Below are 16,708 nucleotides of genomic sequence, written 5' to 3'. Positions count from 1 at the left end.
AAGAGCGGCCGGCCGAGCCGACCTCCGCCTCTCAGTCTGCCGAGCGCCGCCGGTCACCTGAGCCTCACAGGGCAGCCGGCTGGCGGCGGGGCCGGTGCTGTCGCCCACGGAGCCGGGAGACGGGGCCCGGACGCCAGGTGCCCCGAGCCGACTGCGAGCGTGGCCGGCCGGCGCCTCTCCGCGGCGGAGGATGCGGGAGCGCATCTGGGCGCCGCTGCCGCTGCCGCTGCTGCTGCCCTGGCTACTGCTGCCGCCGCCGCTGTGGGGCGGCCCCCCGGACAGCCGGCGCCCGGAGCGGGAGCCTGAGCCCGGGCCTCTGCAGCCCTTCGACCTGCTCTACGCCAGCGGCGTGGCCGCCTACTACGGCGGGGACTACGAGCTGGCCGTGCGCGACCTGGAGGCGGCTCTGCGCAGCCACCGGCGCCTGAGGGAGATCTGCGCGCGCTGCGCCCGCCACTGCACCGCGCGCCGCCCGCTCGCGCCCCCGGGCGCCGGCCCCGGGGCCGAGCTGCCCTTCTTCCGCGCGCTGCTCGAGCGCGCGCGCTGCTACCGCAGCTGCCAGAGCCAGCGCCTCGGGGGCCCCGCGTCCCGCCACCGCGCCAGTGAGGATGTGCGCAGCGACTTCCAGCGCAGAGTGCCCTACAACTACCTGCAGCGGGCCTACATCAAGGTACCCAGAGCGCACACCGCACGCCCCCGCGGCTCCGCGATGCTCTCGAGCCCTCCCTGCCGCTCCCGTCTCCTGGCCGTGGCTTTGCTTCCTAGCCGGTCAGAGTGGGTGTCCTTTAACGATTCTGTCTCGTGTGCGTGAATCTAGGCATCTGGTGGTCCGAGCTCTGTAACCAACACTGGATAAACGTGGGCAAGCTATTAGCTTTTCGGCAACCACTTCTCTTTCAAAAAGAGGACTGCGCTGATAAGATGATGTTTAAAGTACCCGTTCAGTGCTCATGTCTGAACGGTGGCATAGCCGGGTCTGGTGTAAGATCTCTCGCTCCATGCCTTGGTCTAACTTCACCCCCGTTTCTCTTCCATCTCCCCTCCCTTATCTCTCCTACTTCTACTCCGCACCTTGTCTTTGAAGTTTAAAAGAAAGCGTCCTCAGAACAGCCGACTTAAAAGTAGACTTGTTCTGAAACAAATTCCTCTACCTTTTCCCACCTGCACTTACAAAAAAAGGGGGTGGGGTGGGGAGGAGATCAAAGGTTAAAGAGAAGGTATGCTTGGAAGAGGTGACTCTGTGAGGCAATCTCACTAAAAGTATCTTCCCAAAGTGCTGACTCTTTCTCCTTTGATAGAGGGCTTCCAGTTTCTGAAGGTAAGTATTGGACTGAGTTATTTCCACATCAGGTATCCTCTCCTTCTGTGTGTGTGTGTGTGTGTGTGTGTGTGTGTGTGTGTGTGTGTGTGTGTTCAACTTGCCTGAAATTAGTGGCCAGAGGTAGACAGTGCATATTGACATTTTCCCCACATTTACAACTTTGAAGATCTTTGTAGGTGCTTCAGCAGAGAGAATTTAGCCTGTATTCCTCAACCTCCCACTCTCACTCCATCCATGTTGCTTTGAACTTAACCCTTTCTCCTTCTTTGGCCTTTCGATGTCAATATATCAATGTCTCTTCTACAGCTGTCAAGAAGTGGCAGCTTTGGGTTGGTTGGTCATGCCAAACAACGGACCAGGCTGTATTTCTGGGGTGGCGAAAATACATACCATGTTCAGATCATTCAAATGCCTTTTGCAGCTCATTCCGCACATTCTCTGCCCTCATATTTGGTAGGTCTCTGGAGATTTGCAGTTGTCGGTGGCATTCAGGAAATCACAGCTGGAACTAACTTCACTCCCAGTGCCCTGGCTAAGGTACTGGAGTTCACTAAACATAGTATCTTGGGCAAGAAGTAAAGGGGAAAGTCTGAACCCTTTCCAGGCTTTGTCTTCTACTTGCTTATGCCTTCTGATGGATTTGCTGAGGCATGTATTAGATACAAATCTGATTTCTTTTAAATGAGTGGCACAGTTTTTGGTGGCCTTACAGAAATCAGTCAATAGTAGGCAGAGAGGGGACCCTGAGTACCTGACAGCTGAAGATACACTAAAGCTAGTTCCCAGAGCAGAACGTGGGTGGTCGATTTTGGTCCCTGTAACACTGTCTTCCCAGGAGGCTCAGATGTGAGGCTGGCAGTCCTGCTGATTGTTCTGTGACACAGTTTGGGTGCATTTTCCTTTCTCAGGCCTGGAAAAGGAATGCATATTTATTTTCAGTCCTATACAAATAAATAACTGTGAGGTAACCCTCAAAATGTGAGTTTCTTTGGTTCTGTAATTAAGCTTGCTTCACGGCTAATGCTAACATTTATCATTCCCCTGCTTCCAGCTCCTGGTTGGAGGTCAAAGAAGATGAAGCTATAGTTAACATGCCCCAGTTTTTTTGCAGTGAGTTAATTACCGGAGTTAGTCACTCGTGGGCAGCTCTGTGGGTGAACTACTGGGTGTGGTCGGATGAGCCAATGAAGTTGAAGAAGTCCTTTCAAAGATATATGAGTTCATGTGCTAATTTCTGTTTTACCAGCAGTGTTTCTGAGAGCAGAACAAATCATGCATCTCCTCCCTGTTCACTTCCATTCTGATAGACAGTTTCTTGGATCTACATAATTGATAATCTCTGGAGGAGGAAATATTTTTAACCCTTTGGAGATTCTTTTTTTTTTTTTTTTTTGGTGGGTTGTGGGGAGGTAATTAGATTTATTTATTTACTTACTTATTTTAAGGTACTGGGTTCAATCCCCAGTACCTTGTGCATGCTAAGCACAGACTCTACCACTGAGCTATACCCTTCCCCTGGAAATTCATTTTTGATGGTAGGCATTTGGAGGGAAATCTTTATAAAACACTGAATAAAGTCATGGTTCTCCCTCCCTCCTTCCAAGAATGCCACAGTTTGAAACTTTGCTTGGCTTCTTGGGGATTTCACTCATAAACACACATACACAGTCTTTTGAGAGTGAAACAAAACTCTCAACTGATAATATCTTTGGGGCTTTGACAAGTTAGGATCCTAAAGTGGTTACTCCCTGATGATAAAGGCGTTCCTAGCATGTGCCTGCATATATGATCATGGTATCTTCTGTTGCTGAATTACTTTGGACATCAGTGATCCAGTTTGCACTTGAAAAGGATAATTCTGGACCAGATTAAATTCATTGAGGACTTTGCAGCCAGGATTTGAGAACCGTGAATCCTGTAACACAGTCAGAACTAGTGGGCTTCCTAGAGATAACGAAGTACATTTATTCTCAGCTAAGGATTTATAAACTGTAAAAGCTCTCGGGAGAGAGTGCTCCTTTCCTAAATCCAAGTTAGTGAGCCACTGATGGAAACAAATTCTTTATGCTGGAGTGTTGGAAGGGAAAGATTGAGAATTGTGAAGTCTGAGGCCCTGCTGAGGTCAATTTCTCATTTCACAGATGGGAAAAGGAGATGGAGAGAGGGATAGGGGCTCACTCAGTGTCACATATGATTTGATTTGATGAAATGAGCACAGACTAGGAATCAGGGCTCTGGACTCTGCCAATAACAGATCATCTCCATGCACACCCACTGCCCCATGGGGTCACCTCAGGTCCCAGGGAATGCTGAGTCCCCAGGGCTATCCTTGTGCCAGATTTGGACAGCTCCAGGGATGAGTCAGTTCTTGCCTGTGGGTAACAGACACTCAGGGCATTTATCTTAAGGGATGTTCTGCAAAATCTTCCTTAAGGCCTGGCATGTTGGGAATCCATCTGGACAGCTCTGTGGTGGTAGCTCACTGAGCTCTTAGTCACACCTTTTTGTTTAAAGGCAGGACAAGATGCTTTAAACTTTTGAATTTCATTATTTCAGATTGTAAGATATAACTCAGGATTCATAGTCCAAGACCTATGATAAAGCTTTTATCAGAGTAGCGTCTGCTTGCAAACCATCACTCCTTCACTGGTTCCCCCTTGCTACTGTATATAGCCCGTAGTGTTTAATACAGCGCCCACAGCCTGGCTGCCTGTAACCTTACCAGCCCAGTCTGCCCCCGACTCTGCCTTCCTTCAGCCAGAGGGAACAATGGACGCTTATCCCATGTGTCTGACACTTTTGCCCATCTGGGCTCTGTTTATTCTTCTGCAGGAGGCGTGTAGGCTCTGGAATGGGCTAGATCTGGGATTGAACTTTAACCCTTCAATCTCTAGCTCTGTGAGCAAATCATAGGGACTTTCTAAGCTGTGGTTTCCTCATCGGCAAAATGGGGAGATAACAGGAGCTACTGATTTGTTTAGGTTTAAGAGAGGATTTGTATCAAGCACCCAAGACAGGGCCTATTTCTTTTCCAGAAACACTGGAGATGTGTCTCTTCTTCTTATTAGTTATAATAGTAGATTTTCCCACCTCCTTCTCCACATGTTCAAATGGTAACTATGCCAACACAAATATACCTATTTCTGTGAGGCCCTCTTTCACTCGCTCTGCAAACCCCAACAATCCATCATTTCTCCCTCCTCTGAGTGTCCACAGTAAAGAATATGTTCCTCTCGTATCATGGTTCATTTTTAACTTTGTTTTGGAGAAATTCATATATTTGTTCATCACTTATGTGGGCTCCTTGAGTTAAAAGAACGATCATAGTCATTTTTGCATCTCTTAAAGCACATGTTTTCAGGTCTGGAAGAGTACTATTAGATGGATGATTATTATTAATCACCTGGGTGTTAAAAACATGATTTAAAATTAGAGATTTAGGTTCAGTAGGTCTGAGTTGGGTCTCAGCATCTCTCTTCCCCCCAAATACCTAACACAGGGGAAGTAGCTGTAAATGCTCAGTGTATGTTTGCTGAATGAATAATAGTTTGGTTGCTTGTGTATGAAATATTATTGAGAAGGATTTCTGCGTGGCGGCAGGAGGTATTCCCAAATTAGTTACCTGGTTTCCTAGCTGGTCAGTTGGGGGAGAAAGTTACAGAAAGACTGTAGATTGTTTGACTTTTCACTCTATTCTACTTGCAACTACTGGCTAATGTTGCAAACCTCACCTCCCCCCATCTTTTCCCCTAATTTAATCCTTATTTCCTAAAACTATGCTTTGGAAAATTCTTGATGCATTAAGCCTGCTTTATGTACATTTGTGGAATTTAAATAAATGTAAGAGAGAGAGAGATCCTTTTCTTTTTTTCTTATCTGTGTGCTTTATAATCAGGAATACTTTGACAGTATCTGTTTTTCTTTCAGTGTTCCCAGCCATTTAGTAAAAAGAAAACAATTAAAAAAAGACAACTACTGCTGTTTACTTATTTAGATTTTTTTTTACTTAAAACAAGCTTGCCCCTCTGTGTTTTGTTTCTCAGTTGGTACTTTGTGCCATTTGGCCTTTGTTTTTCTTCTTAGGATTAGAGGAAGGAAAAAAAGGAGATGCAATTAAGTTAGGCAATTCTGTCTCCCTCCTAGAGTCCTCTCCCTCAACTTCCTTTTTCTTGACCACAATTTATTTTATTAGTGTTTTCTACTAACGAAAAAGGTTGACTTAAAGATTTTTTTCACTTTTACTCTGCTTTGTCAACTTCTTTCTCTTTCTAGATGAATGCCTTAAAAGAAAATGAGTTTGAAACCTAGGCCACGTGATATGTGCATAATATATATTCTATTAATTCTGAATAAAACCCTTTTCCTAATCCCATATTTAAATCTTTTTTTTCCTATATGTAGACTAGGTACATTTTGTCCTCAAATTATTTCAAATAGGAAGTTGGTTTTATGTCTTCTTGAAATAGTTGATCTGAAATTTCCTAGTGGTTATTTCCTCAAAGGATGAGGCTTTTGTGTTTCTTTTCTTTCTTCCTTTTTTTTTTTTTTTTGGTGCTTGAGTCATCAAAACCCACTAGTCACCATCTTTCTGTCCCACATCTTAGGAAGGAAACCTGGGAGCATCTATGTGTAGCCAGCTCTTCAGTCCTGTGTTCTAAGGAGCTAGAATTTCAACTGATTCCTGCTAGGAGGTTGACCATTTGAAGGCTCAGTCAGCAGTTTATCCATCATCCAGTGTGACTGCCAACAGCAAGTGCCACAGCAGCTTCAGATTCCATGAGACGACGGGAGCGATTGCTCACAGGCTTTCTCCTGTGAGCAGTGAAGCAGGGGTGAGAGAGGGAGGGATAAATAGTCCGCCTATGAAATGTGGTCTGGCGAAGGTGAGGAGTGGTAATTATTAAAACTGTAAAAATGCTACAGCTTGGAGGAGCCTCGGAGATCATGAAGACGTCTATCACTTACTAACTGATGACACCGGCCTCAGCGATTCCGTGACAAATCAAGGAGGGTCACCACGTGGAGCTGGCTCCAGAACATGATATTTTAATTTATAGTCCAATACTCTTTCCAGACTCTATGTAATGGGCATGGCTACCTCTTGGAGGGGCAGTCTGGTGAATCAGTGGTGCCACTGAGACCCGCAGTCCACCCGGTGCCTCTAGAGACAGAGCAGACTCAAGGCCCAGCTTCCTGGATGGCCTCGCCCACCCTGCATTTCATTCCCATGCTCTGTGAGCCACTTAGCCAAGAGTCACAGTTGTCTGGTGGAAAATTTTGCATTTCTCATTAGGAAAAGTAATTTCTCCTGCCTTTTTTTTTTTCCATTCAGCTTTTCTCCTATAATTCTTTTTCTGTCCTTTTATTCATCTCGCCTTTCCTGCTGTCTGACTTCCTAGCTATGTAACTTCCATGAGAGCTGGCCCTCATTTGCCAAATGGCCCAAACACATCTTTCAAAAAAATGATTTGGAGTCAGCTGTCTGCGTGGTATGCCTCAGTCCGGGTTTCAGTGCTGGAGAGGGCTGCAGACGGTCATCAGGAGAGGCTGATTGCACTTGACCGTGCCCCTCTCTGCTTTCCTTTGTTTTCTGTATTTATTTTTCTCTTTCTCTCTCTCATTTTCCATTCCTTGTCCGATCGGTGATCTCCACAGTGGAATTACATCCACAGTGGAGAAGGCTGCAGGGGTCGGTCTAGGGAAGAGGAAAGCAGGTAGCGGCAGAGCCAACGTCGGGGTCTGGTTCTGATTGAACGGAGGCCACAGAGCTGCTTATTTAATTTGATGGCTGGACATAGGCATCTCCTTCTGTGACATTACTTCTATATCCCTTTCCCCCATATGACTTGTGCAGGATTTGGGCGTGTTTCGGAAAGATACTCATTTTCCCTTTCCTCTCAGCCCCCCATATTTCTGCAACTGCTTCCTGCCACAGTCATAGAACATTTGTGTTCCGATCCTCCCATTTCAGAGATGGGAAAATAAAGTCTGGAAAAGACTCAAGTTGTCCTAATGTATCCAGCCATTTAATGGAAGAGCCGCGATCAGAATCCAAGAACCCTGAGTCAAAACTCTGTGACATTTTTATGACCACTATTTGTAAAACACACACTGGAAACACAAACTCCACAATATCGATACAAAACACAGAGCATACCACTTCCTTTATTTGCCAAATGGGGTAGACCCTGAAAATAAAAGCTACCTGATACAGTGTTATTCCTTGCACGACTCTTCTTCCCTCTTTTGGGGAAAACTCAGAAACAGGAACCTGGATTGTCGCTGTTCCCCAGTAAGCCTAATGAAAATGAATGAGGCAAAGGATCGTCTTTGGAAGGGAAATGAAGACATCAGAGCCAGCAAGACAGAGATCCAAGATGTCAGATTTTCCAGAAGTTCAGTGCGATCAGCATGATCCTGCTGGAATTCATTATCTGCAAAGAATGGATTCAGTTTTTGGGCAAGTAATGGGACACTGCTGAAGACTGCAGTGTCATTATACTGGAACTCAGGAAAGAGATGGATAAAAGCAAAAGACATAATAAAATAAATACATCTGGAACAAAGCAGAGAAACTGTTAACAAACCCTGAATCACAGGAAAGTTAATTGAGGCAATTACGATTTATTCTTCCTGCCTGAATGCGAAATTTTTAGCCTTCACGCTGCCAAGATCAGTAGGCTTGCATGAAGAAATCAACACGTAATTGGGACACCAGACACAGTGAATTAGCTTAGAATCAGATTTGGCTGTTTTCAAAAATGATCTCAAATTATAGTATCAAAAACTAATCCAGAAGACCATACAAATGGTTTCCCTGCTGAGTGGAACAATTTCTTCCTAAGATTTTTCAGATTGCATGCAGGATCAACAGTCAGCATTTGGCTGTGGCACATGGCATTTAGAGACGCCCCCAGGGACGGAGGCTTTCCCAGTCCATCGCTGTTTCTATAGGGTGACCAAGGGCTCGGTTATACAGTGGAGTCTGCAGGTTTTCAGGTCAGTAGGCATTTAAGCTGAAGTTTCTCAGCTCTGGCTTATTGATATTTGGGATGAATAATTCTTTGTTGTGATGGGCTGTCCTGGGCATTTTAGGATGGTTAGCAGCATCTCTGGCCTCTACCTACCAGACAGCAGTAGCAACACACTTCGTTTCTCTTCTAAGCTGTGACAATCAAAAATGTCTCCATATATTGCAAGATGTCTCTCTGGGTCAAGAGCACCTCACACTGAGAACCACCGATTTAAACATGTAGCCGTATTTAAGATAAATAGACATTTAGACTAGTACAAATCAAGTTTTTAACAGTATATACTAGGTGGCAATGTGCCCACTGATGAATCATGATATTTATGAAAATTTTGGCTATAGTTTGAAATCTTTTATGAAGGGAAATCCATTGGAAATAGAGCCTGTCTCTCCAAGATGCAAATCACTAAGCTTATATCCCATAGCTGGTTCTCTTCCACGGCTTCACTGATTCAGCTTGTAGGAAAGACCAGAGGACCTGCTTCTCTGTACTTATTATTCGAACATGACAGGACAGGTTGCTTTAGCAAAAATTTAGCAATACACACTAACACCTTTCAGTTGTCAACTCCAAGCTCCAGAACGAATGTGTTTCTCCTTCAACTTGGAAAGTACCCAAACCCAATCATTTAAAAGTAATCTACTGCAACTCTTAGTTTTCTTGGGGTTAGCTCTTTATCAGATATGCTCTTGGGAAGCAGCTTGACTCAAACACAAGATCCCACAAAATGCCATCTTACAGAAGGCTAGAAAGTAGGGAAAATGAGAGCGAGTCAGAGGAAAGAAGAAAGGAGTGTAAGAGAGTCAGAGCATGTCAGGCCTTGCGGGCTGGTATAATAGGATAGCATAGGCTGGTGGTTTATAAACAACAAACATTTAATTCTCAGAGTTCCAGAGGCTAGGAGTCCAGGATCAGGGTACCTGCAGAATCAGTGTCTGGTGAGAGTCCTGCTTTGCTATAATGTCACATTGCAGGAAGCTTTCTGTAGCTTCTCTTCCACCCCATTTTAAAAAATTGAAATATAGTTGATTGACAATGTCGTATTAGTTTCTGATGTACAGCATAGTGATTCAGTTATACATATAAATATATACATTTTTTTCGTTACAGGTTACTACAAGCCATTGAATATAGTTCCCTGGGCTACAGCGTAGGACCTTGTTGTTTATCTATTCCATACATAGTCATTTGTATCTGCTAATCCCAAACTCCCAATATATCCCTCTCTTCTCCCTTCCCCTTCTGGTACCCTTAAGTTTATTTCCTGTCCTGTGGGACTTCTCTTTTATAAGGGTGTGAGTTCCATTCATGAGGGCTCTGCCTTCATGATCTAATCAGTGCTTGCCTTCTAATACCTTGGGGGTTAGGTGTAAACATAAGAATTTTGGGGGGACACAAACATTCAGGGCATAGCAGAGGGAGATGCAGAAATAGAAGGAGAAAGATGGAGAGAAGATAGCAAAAATTAAGCAAAGGAAGGCAAGAGCGATAAATTAATGTCCAAGCAGGGCTCCACTCCTGAGTGGAGTTTGCAGGAGACAAACGTGGGTGTTGCACCCTCTGATAGCCATGTCTCTGTAATAAAACCAATCACTAGGAAGCAGATGTTGGTCTGCGATGCCATAGGGCCCACGCTTGGCCGAGACATTTCTGCTTTGATAAAGCCCAGGGGAGCAGACCACTCAGCTTGCTCGGTAAAACAGAGAAGGCAGGAATGGCTTTGAGGGGGATTCCACATGCACAGCACTGCATATTTACTGAGTGTTAAGGGAAATGCCATTTTGCCATTTCAGGTTTCTTTGAACCCAGATGTAGCTGAACCTTTTTCTTTTGTTCCTTTTGCAATAGGGACACTGAAGCTTGACCGGTTAAATGGTTATGTCTGAGATCACACAGCAAGTAAATAATAGAATCAGAATTTGAATCTAGGTTTTTCTGATGACAAAACCTGAGTTCTCATTTACTTCTCGCAGCCTTGGGTTTGCAAGAGACCTAGATTCAAAAAAGTCCTGCCTTTTCTTAGTGGTGTGACACTGGGAAAGTTCACGTATATGAACCTGAGTTTCTTATCTGGAAGATGAGGATAATCATACCTATATCACTGGGTTTTTGTGGGAAGTTACTTAAAAAAAAAGATTGTGGGCTCACCTAGGTCAGCATTGACTCAGAAGTACAGTTGACCATTGAACAACATGAGTTTGCACCCCAGGGGTTCACTTATACATGGATTTTTTTTTTTAATGAGTGCTACAGCACTCCATGATCCCTGTTTATGAAACCCACATTTGTGGGACAGTGGATAAAGACAACCAACTATAAATTGCATGCTCATTTTTGACTGTGCAGAGGTCAGTTCCCCTAACCCCCACTAGTTGTTCGAGGGTCAGCTGTACTTATCCCTTTCTTAATTGCTGCTGTGCAGAGAGCAAATTTGTAAGGAACTATGAAAGGCAAAAAAACAGGCAAATATATCGTGATAAACCGAGCGATAATTTCACGTACAGTAGGTAGGGAAACCTTGGGGACATGCAGAACAAGAGCTTGACCTGCTCAGTTGGAGTGGCTGACTTCAGGTTCAATTCTCTGTACATTGGCACATAGACTTACCAGCCTCCTTTCACCGTCAGACTAAAACAAAAATCATCTTCCTAATGAGAATTTGGGACTGTTTCTTTGCAATGTTGAGAAAAGTCCTTTTTCTCTCTTCCCCATTACATACTCCAAACCAGTTGATTTCACAGTTTCCATGAGATCGTGGCCTCTACTTTGTATTTTTCAAAAAAATGGACTCTTTTCAAACACGTGCCAAACCTTCTCTGTTTCCTATTAACAGATAAAATCTCTTCCCACAGACCAACACATCTTGGGAATTTTAAACCCCTTTAAGCCTCTTCGCCACCCTGGCCTCGAGTACTCTTGGGAGATGGCCTAGGTTTGGGAATCAACAAACATCTCTTCATCACAGACACCAAAAACAAGATTGCTTCTTGTATGACAGGCAAATGAGAGAGTAGCTCAAAAATACTGAGGGTTATGAGTCCAGGAATCAAGCAGTTTAGGCTTTGTCCCGTTTCATCACTAAAGTCTTGACTCCATTTGGACAAGGTGGAATTGGGCCAAATGATTCATAAGAAATCTCCCTCTGCCAGCCTGAGATTCTACAGTACCTTAGTGGACTGGTGGAGTGAGCCAACGGTCTACCCTTGGAAAAGAAAAATGATGAGATAATATGATGGAATACACAGTGGTAGAATGGAGATAAAAGGAGTTTAAAAGGTCCAAGGAAAGGAGGTACTTTCAGTGTATCTGATGCTAGCCCTCTTCTTTTGCACAGTCAATTAATTTAAATTAAAACATACAGAAGGACACAGTAATATTTAACTTAATCATACTTTAAGTGGTACAAGAGAAACCAGGGCATGTTCAGGAAGGATAAAAAGATAGATGCAAGACTCAGAACTAAGTTTTATGAAACAGTTGAAATATGAATGAGTAGACTAAACCAAAAAAAAAAAAAGAGGTTTTGAAAAGATTACTATCTGAGACAATTATTCTTGATCTTTATGGCACCTGGGAATTGAACAAGTAGGACCAAGTAACAGAAGTCATGGGGGAACAAGATCTTGGCTCAAATATGGAAGACTTTCCTAATACCAGCAGCTGTTCAGTGTAAGTAGCTTAAGAAGGTGTTTGAACATGAGTCAGACAAATGCTTAAACAGGGAGATTGCATTTAAGGTTCAACCATTAAAGAGATTGTTGAAGTAAATAAGATTTTAACATGTTTTCCAATCCAGAGTTAATAAGACTCAATGATCTTATGAAATGAAAATTTGTCTTATATCCACAGATGGTGAATCATTAAACCTTTTTCATTGGAAAAACCTTACACCTTTCTTTCTATCCTGCTTCTTAATTCCGGCTAATGTAATCTCAGACCAGGGTCACCAGCACAACCCCTATAAATAACTTACAGAAGGCACAAAAGGAAAGAGAACAAAACATTGCTACGGCCTTAAAACACACATGGGAACACACACACATGCATGGAATATTTAGCAGTAACAACATCCATGTGTGTGAACTGCTTTAGTCCTCTGATTTCTGGCTCAAGCATCTCTGAGATAACATCTGAAAAGGATTTAGTTGCGGTTACTTTGTACCAATGAGAGTTTTAAGTTAAATGGATAAAAACTGATCAGAACATCCATGCTTAATAAGAATTAAGAGTGGGTTTGCCTCTCTTAGTAAGTGTATCACGATATACTCAGAAAACCCGCTTTCATTTACAGAGCCCAGGTGGTGCTATTCTAATTTGCTTCGTTGTGTGTATCCAGAGGCCAAACTGGAAGCCTGGCCATATTCCACACTGTAGGTCGGTTACCAGACCTTCTGCCAGTGTCAGTTCTGGTCGTTTCCCATCTGAGTTGCTAGTGGGTCTGCCTAGAGCATCATATTTAAGAATATTTAGAGGATATTAAGTATTCCTAAAGAATATTTAAGGAATTCCTTTATCTAGCTCCCTCCCTCTGGATTTTTTTTTTTAACTACTCTAATTGGGTGGGGAAGAAGTGCCTGCTGCCCCTGGAGAGAAGGGGAGTGGACGCCCAGGCTCCTTGCCCTGGGAGCTGACCAAGGGCGAGGTGCAGCCAGGTTTCTTCCCCTGCTGTTTGGCTGCAGTTGTGTGAGTATTACCACAGAGGTTTCTGTTCTGTTGTGCCTAATTATTCCATTCCTCTAACAAAGGAGAACATGCTTTTGGGGGGCCTTTGCTCCCACTGGCATGTTGGGGTTGCAGGTTTCTTGAGTGTCCAGTCTGGGATGTATGGGAGACACAAAGAAAACCCCGGAAATTCACCACTGTGTTCAATGGCCAGGCCCTCAGCCCATTCACCTCTTCACACCACCTTCCAGAGTTTTCCTGTGTTTGTCTGTCAGGAATGTTTAGGTGTTCCTTAAGAGGAGGTCTAGGGAGAGACGCGTTTACTCCATCTTGTTCAGAACCAGCATGCTGACTCTTTAAATGATCTTTAGATTATAATGACGATGATGAATACAGTTTGAGTAGACTTGATTTCAAACTCTGAGTAAGCCTTATTACCAATACTTCACTGCAGGAAGCTACAGAAAAGCCTTTCTGATCTCTAATAAAAATCTCTGGTCAAATCTCACCACTGCTAAATCAGACCTCAGTAGATCGGTTGGGCTGTGCTGTGATTCATGTCAAATTATTGAAAGTCTTTCCGACTTCTGCTTTAGAGGTATAAAAAATCCCAGCCCTTAAGCTGGGTTGCCACCTTCCTGCCCTTTCACTTATTTATAGGTCCATAGAGGGGACCCCTCTGGAATACTGTGATTTAACCTTTCATAAACAAATAAGTATTTGATCATTCTGGTTCATTTCCCCTACAGGATATTTAAGCAAGATTTACTTGCTATGTTGTACACGGGAAACAAATTTATTACGATTTAAAATAAGAAAAAAATGCCTTTTCTCTTTCTCACTGTCTCAGAATCAATAGGACATTTCCATAATCAGTACCTCCTATGTTCTAGATTATTACGTGCCAGTCTTTGACCTGAACATTCACACATGGCTAATATTATGTTTAATCATTTTGCCCTTGGTAGGAACTTGATACTTGTTTATTGAATTTGAACTGTCAATTCTCCTGGGACATGAATTTGTCCCTATAATAATTAAACATTTAAAAATGCCATTCTGTGCACTTGGTCATAATTTTTAAAGAGAGCTCTTTCACGGCAGTGCCAACTTGATAAGTCAATTAACGATTATTAACGTGAAGTTGGGTGGAAATGTCGGAAACAATGTTAGAGCAAGGAGTTAGGAACCTGTGGCTCTAATTATGGTGATATGATGATGTATTTCCCCTTTCTTGGCTTTAGTTTCTTCATTTAATATATTTCAGTTCACAGTATTTCTTCTGATAAAACAAAGTCACTAAATGTTAGGGAACTGTGTAACAGAATTGTTGGCTCCTCAGCATGGACTTACTAAGTCTGACTGAGTATCTTACCCTTGCCATTAAAAATTTTGATATTAAGACATTAAAATGGTAAGCTTGGGCAATATAAAATACTGGATATACTGGAGAGGAAAGCCAAGTATGCAAGCTTTTTGCAATCATAGACATAGTCTTCTGAAGCAGTATCAATGTCCTGAAGAAATATTTCAATCTCATCACTCAGTTCAAAAAAAGTAACTCTCTTCTCTAAATTCAGTGTTAGAAAAACTGTTGTATTTACTACACAGTGCTGCAGGCTCCCTTCTGAAAACCTGTAAGTGGATAATTAAGATTCAGTTTTATTCAACATTTTCATCATTTCCTGTGTGGACAAGGACAAGGGCAATGTCAAGATCAGGATATAAAATGTTAATACCAACTGTTCTCTGTAGATAAAGCAATTTATGTATCGGCATTCAGATGAGACCTCTTATTTAAAATGCACTATTTTTCTTCTTCTTCTTCTTCTTTTTTTTTTTTTGCTGCATAAAACCCAAAAAAATCAGTGCTCTGTCACCCATTTTGATTTCAACACATCTTGTTCCAACACACCCATGTTTTGATTCACACAATATTGTGAATTAAACCAGAACCGTGAAGTCTTTTCCATGGTGCATGAGCTTTTAGTGATAAACAAACAAGTTATTCCTGAGTTTTCCCTTGCATAGGTGCTAGTTGTCCAGATAGGATTCTCTGCTAACGTGTTATCCAGTGATACAGCAAAGTACAGTTATATCAAAACATACGATAGTAATTGTCCTTCCTCATTGTGTGTATTGAATTATGTGACATCTTGCAGTCATTTGAAAATGGAGTTTTTCCAGAAGCTCGTTCTTCCTAGTCATAATATGTGTTATTAATTTTAGACTCTTTTTTGAAGCTTCTAAGCAATAACATTGAGTGTAATTATTTTTGCTACACGGGGTGTAACTTTACAAAAAGTGTCTTATTTTTTTTACCAGTTATATTACTTCTAGTTCTAGTGTTTGTTACTGTTGTTATTTCTATTATTAGGCTTCAGTGAATCACTAAAGAACGATGTTTCTTTTTTTCATAAAATGGTGCTGTCTCAAAACATAGCAATGATAATACAATTGCAAATTTAATAATAATACACCACATGTAAATGTTACAAAGTCAGCAAGATTAAATGCACCTTGGTAGCTGAGTGGTAGCTGACTGGGCCATGCAGCAAAGAGCTTGTGTGACCTTAAGAATGTCATGATTATTAAGACCATGGTGGGATTTCTGTGAAAATCATAATTAAACCTACATTTCTGATTAGTGAAAGAGACCTTAACAAAATCACTTTTAAGCCTGAAACTATTCGTAGCCCATTTAATAAGCCACGGACAATGATACCTTTTAAGAAACATTGATCTAAAAAGTAAATGACCTTCAGCAAGTTACCTGAAGTCTCTGTCTTTAAAACAGGGTTAAGTCATAGGGGGGTTGTGAGGATTTCATGGATGAATACCCGTCAGGCACCTGGCACAGCAGCTGCGCTTGCCTCGCAGCAGCAGCAGCAGCAGCACTCAGTAAACAGTCATTGTTGCTGATGCTGCATTGTCGCTGTTATTTTTCTCGTGGGCTATCTGTCATCTGTTATTCCACCTCACATCTTGCTTAGGTGACCTAAGAATTGTGACTGATTTTCAGACCTCACCTCTTAATTTTCAATTGCATAGCATGAGATTAACTCTATTCTAGTGTCGTTTAAATCATAAATGGTACACGGTCTGATTACAAGACAATAGACTGATGCCACAAATCCCTGGAAAAGTGTTTAACTTCTTTAAAACTGTTGTTCCCTTTCTCTGAAGTGGGGGATACTGCTAATATTTACCCCATCTATGGAACAAGTAAACTATAAGGATCAAGGAAGGTATCTGAAAATGTTCAAGTTCTGTACAAATGTAATGTCAAAGCAAGTAACTTCTTATTCCTAAAGGAATATGTATGCTTTATAAAATTGTTTCACCTCATAAAATTACTTTTACTGTATTAATAAAAACCTCTTTTATTTTTTCCCACCCTTAGGGTGGGGGCAGTGACAATATCCATACTGGCCATCAAGTTTAGTAATATGACCTGAAAGTATTTTTCCAAATGCTTTTGAGCTTACATAAATCAAATCAGTGCAGACATAAGAGGGCGTATGTGGAAGTTTCTTTTTGTCCTGGCCATTTTTAAGATCTCTGACTTCCTTTAATCCGTTCCAGACCCATGCATGCTTTTACTCTGGGGGGCAGGGAGTAGGGAGTAGGGAGTGGAAGCTGTTGCTTAAAACAACACTTGAAGCAGCAATTGTTTGATAAGGCCAATGGTTAG

General features: G+C 42.5%; 1 protein-coding gene across 1 annotated transcript in view; it reads left to right on the top strand.

The window, feature by feature from the left end:
• The first annotated feature begins 40 nt into the window (after positions 1-40).
• P3H2 (prolyl 3-hydroxylase 2) overlaps positions 41-16,708 on the top strand; it is a 135,356-nt gene continuing 118,688 nt past the window's right edge. The window contains exon 1 of the mRNA XM_006200964.4: positions 41-670. Coding sequence (XP_006201026.2) covers positions 191-670 — 480 coding nt within the window. The 5' untranslated portion in view covers positions 41-190. The remainder of the gene's footprint in view (positions 671-16,708) is intronic.

The sequence above is a fragment of the Vicugna pacos genome, chromosome 1 (assembly GCF_048564905.1).
Source record: "Vicugna pacos chromosome 1, VicPac4, whole genome shotgun sequence".
NCBI lineage: Eukaryota > Metazoa > Chordata > Mammalia > Artiodactyla > Camelidae > Vicugna > Vicugna pacos.
This window is presented reverse-complemented; position numbering and strand designations above follow the sequence as displayed.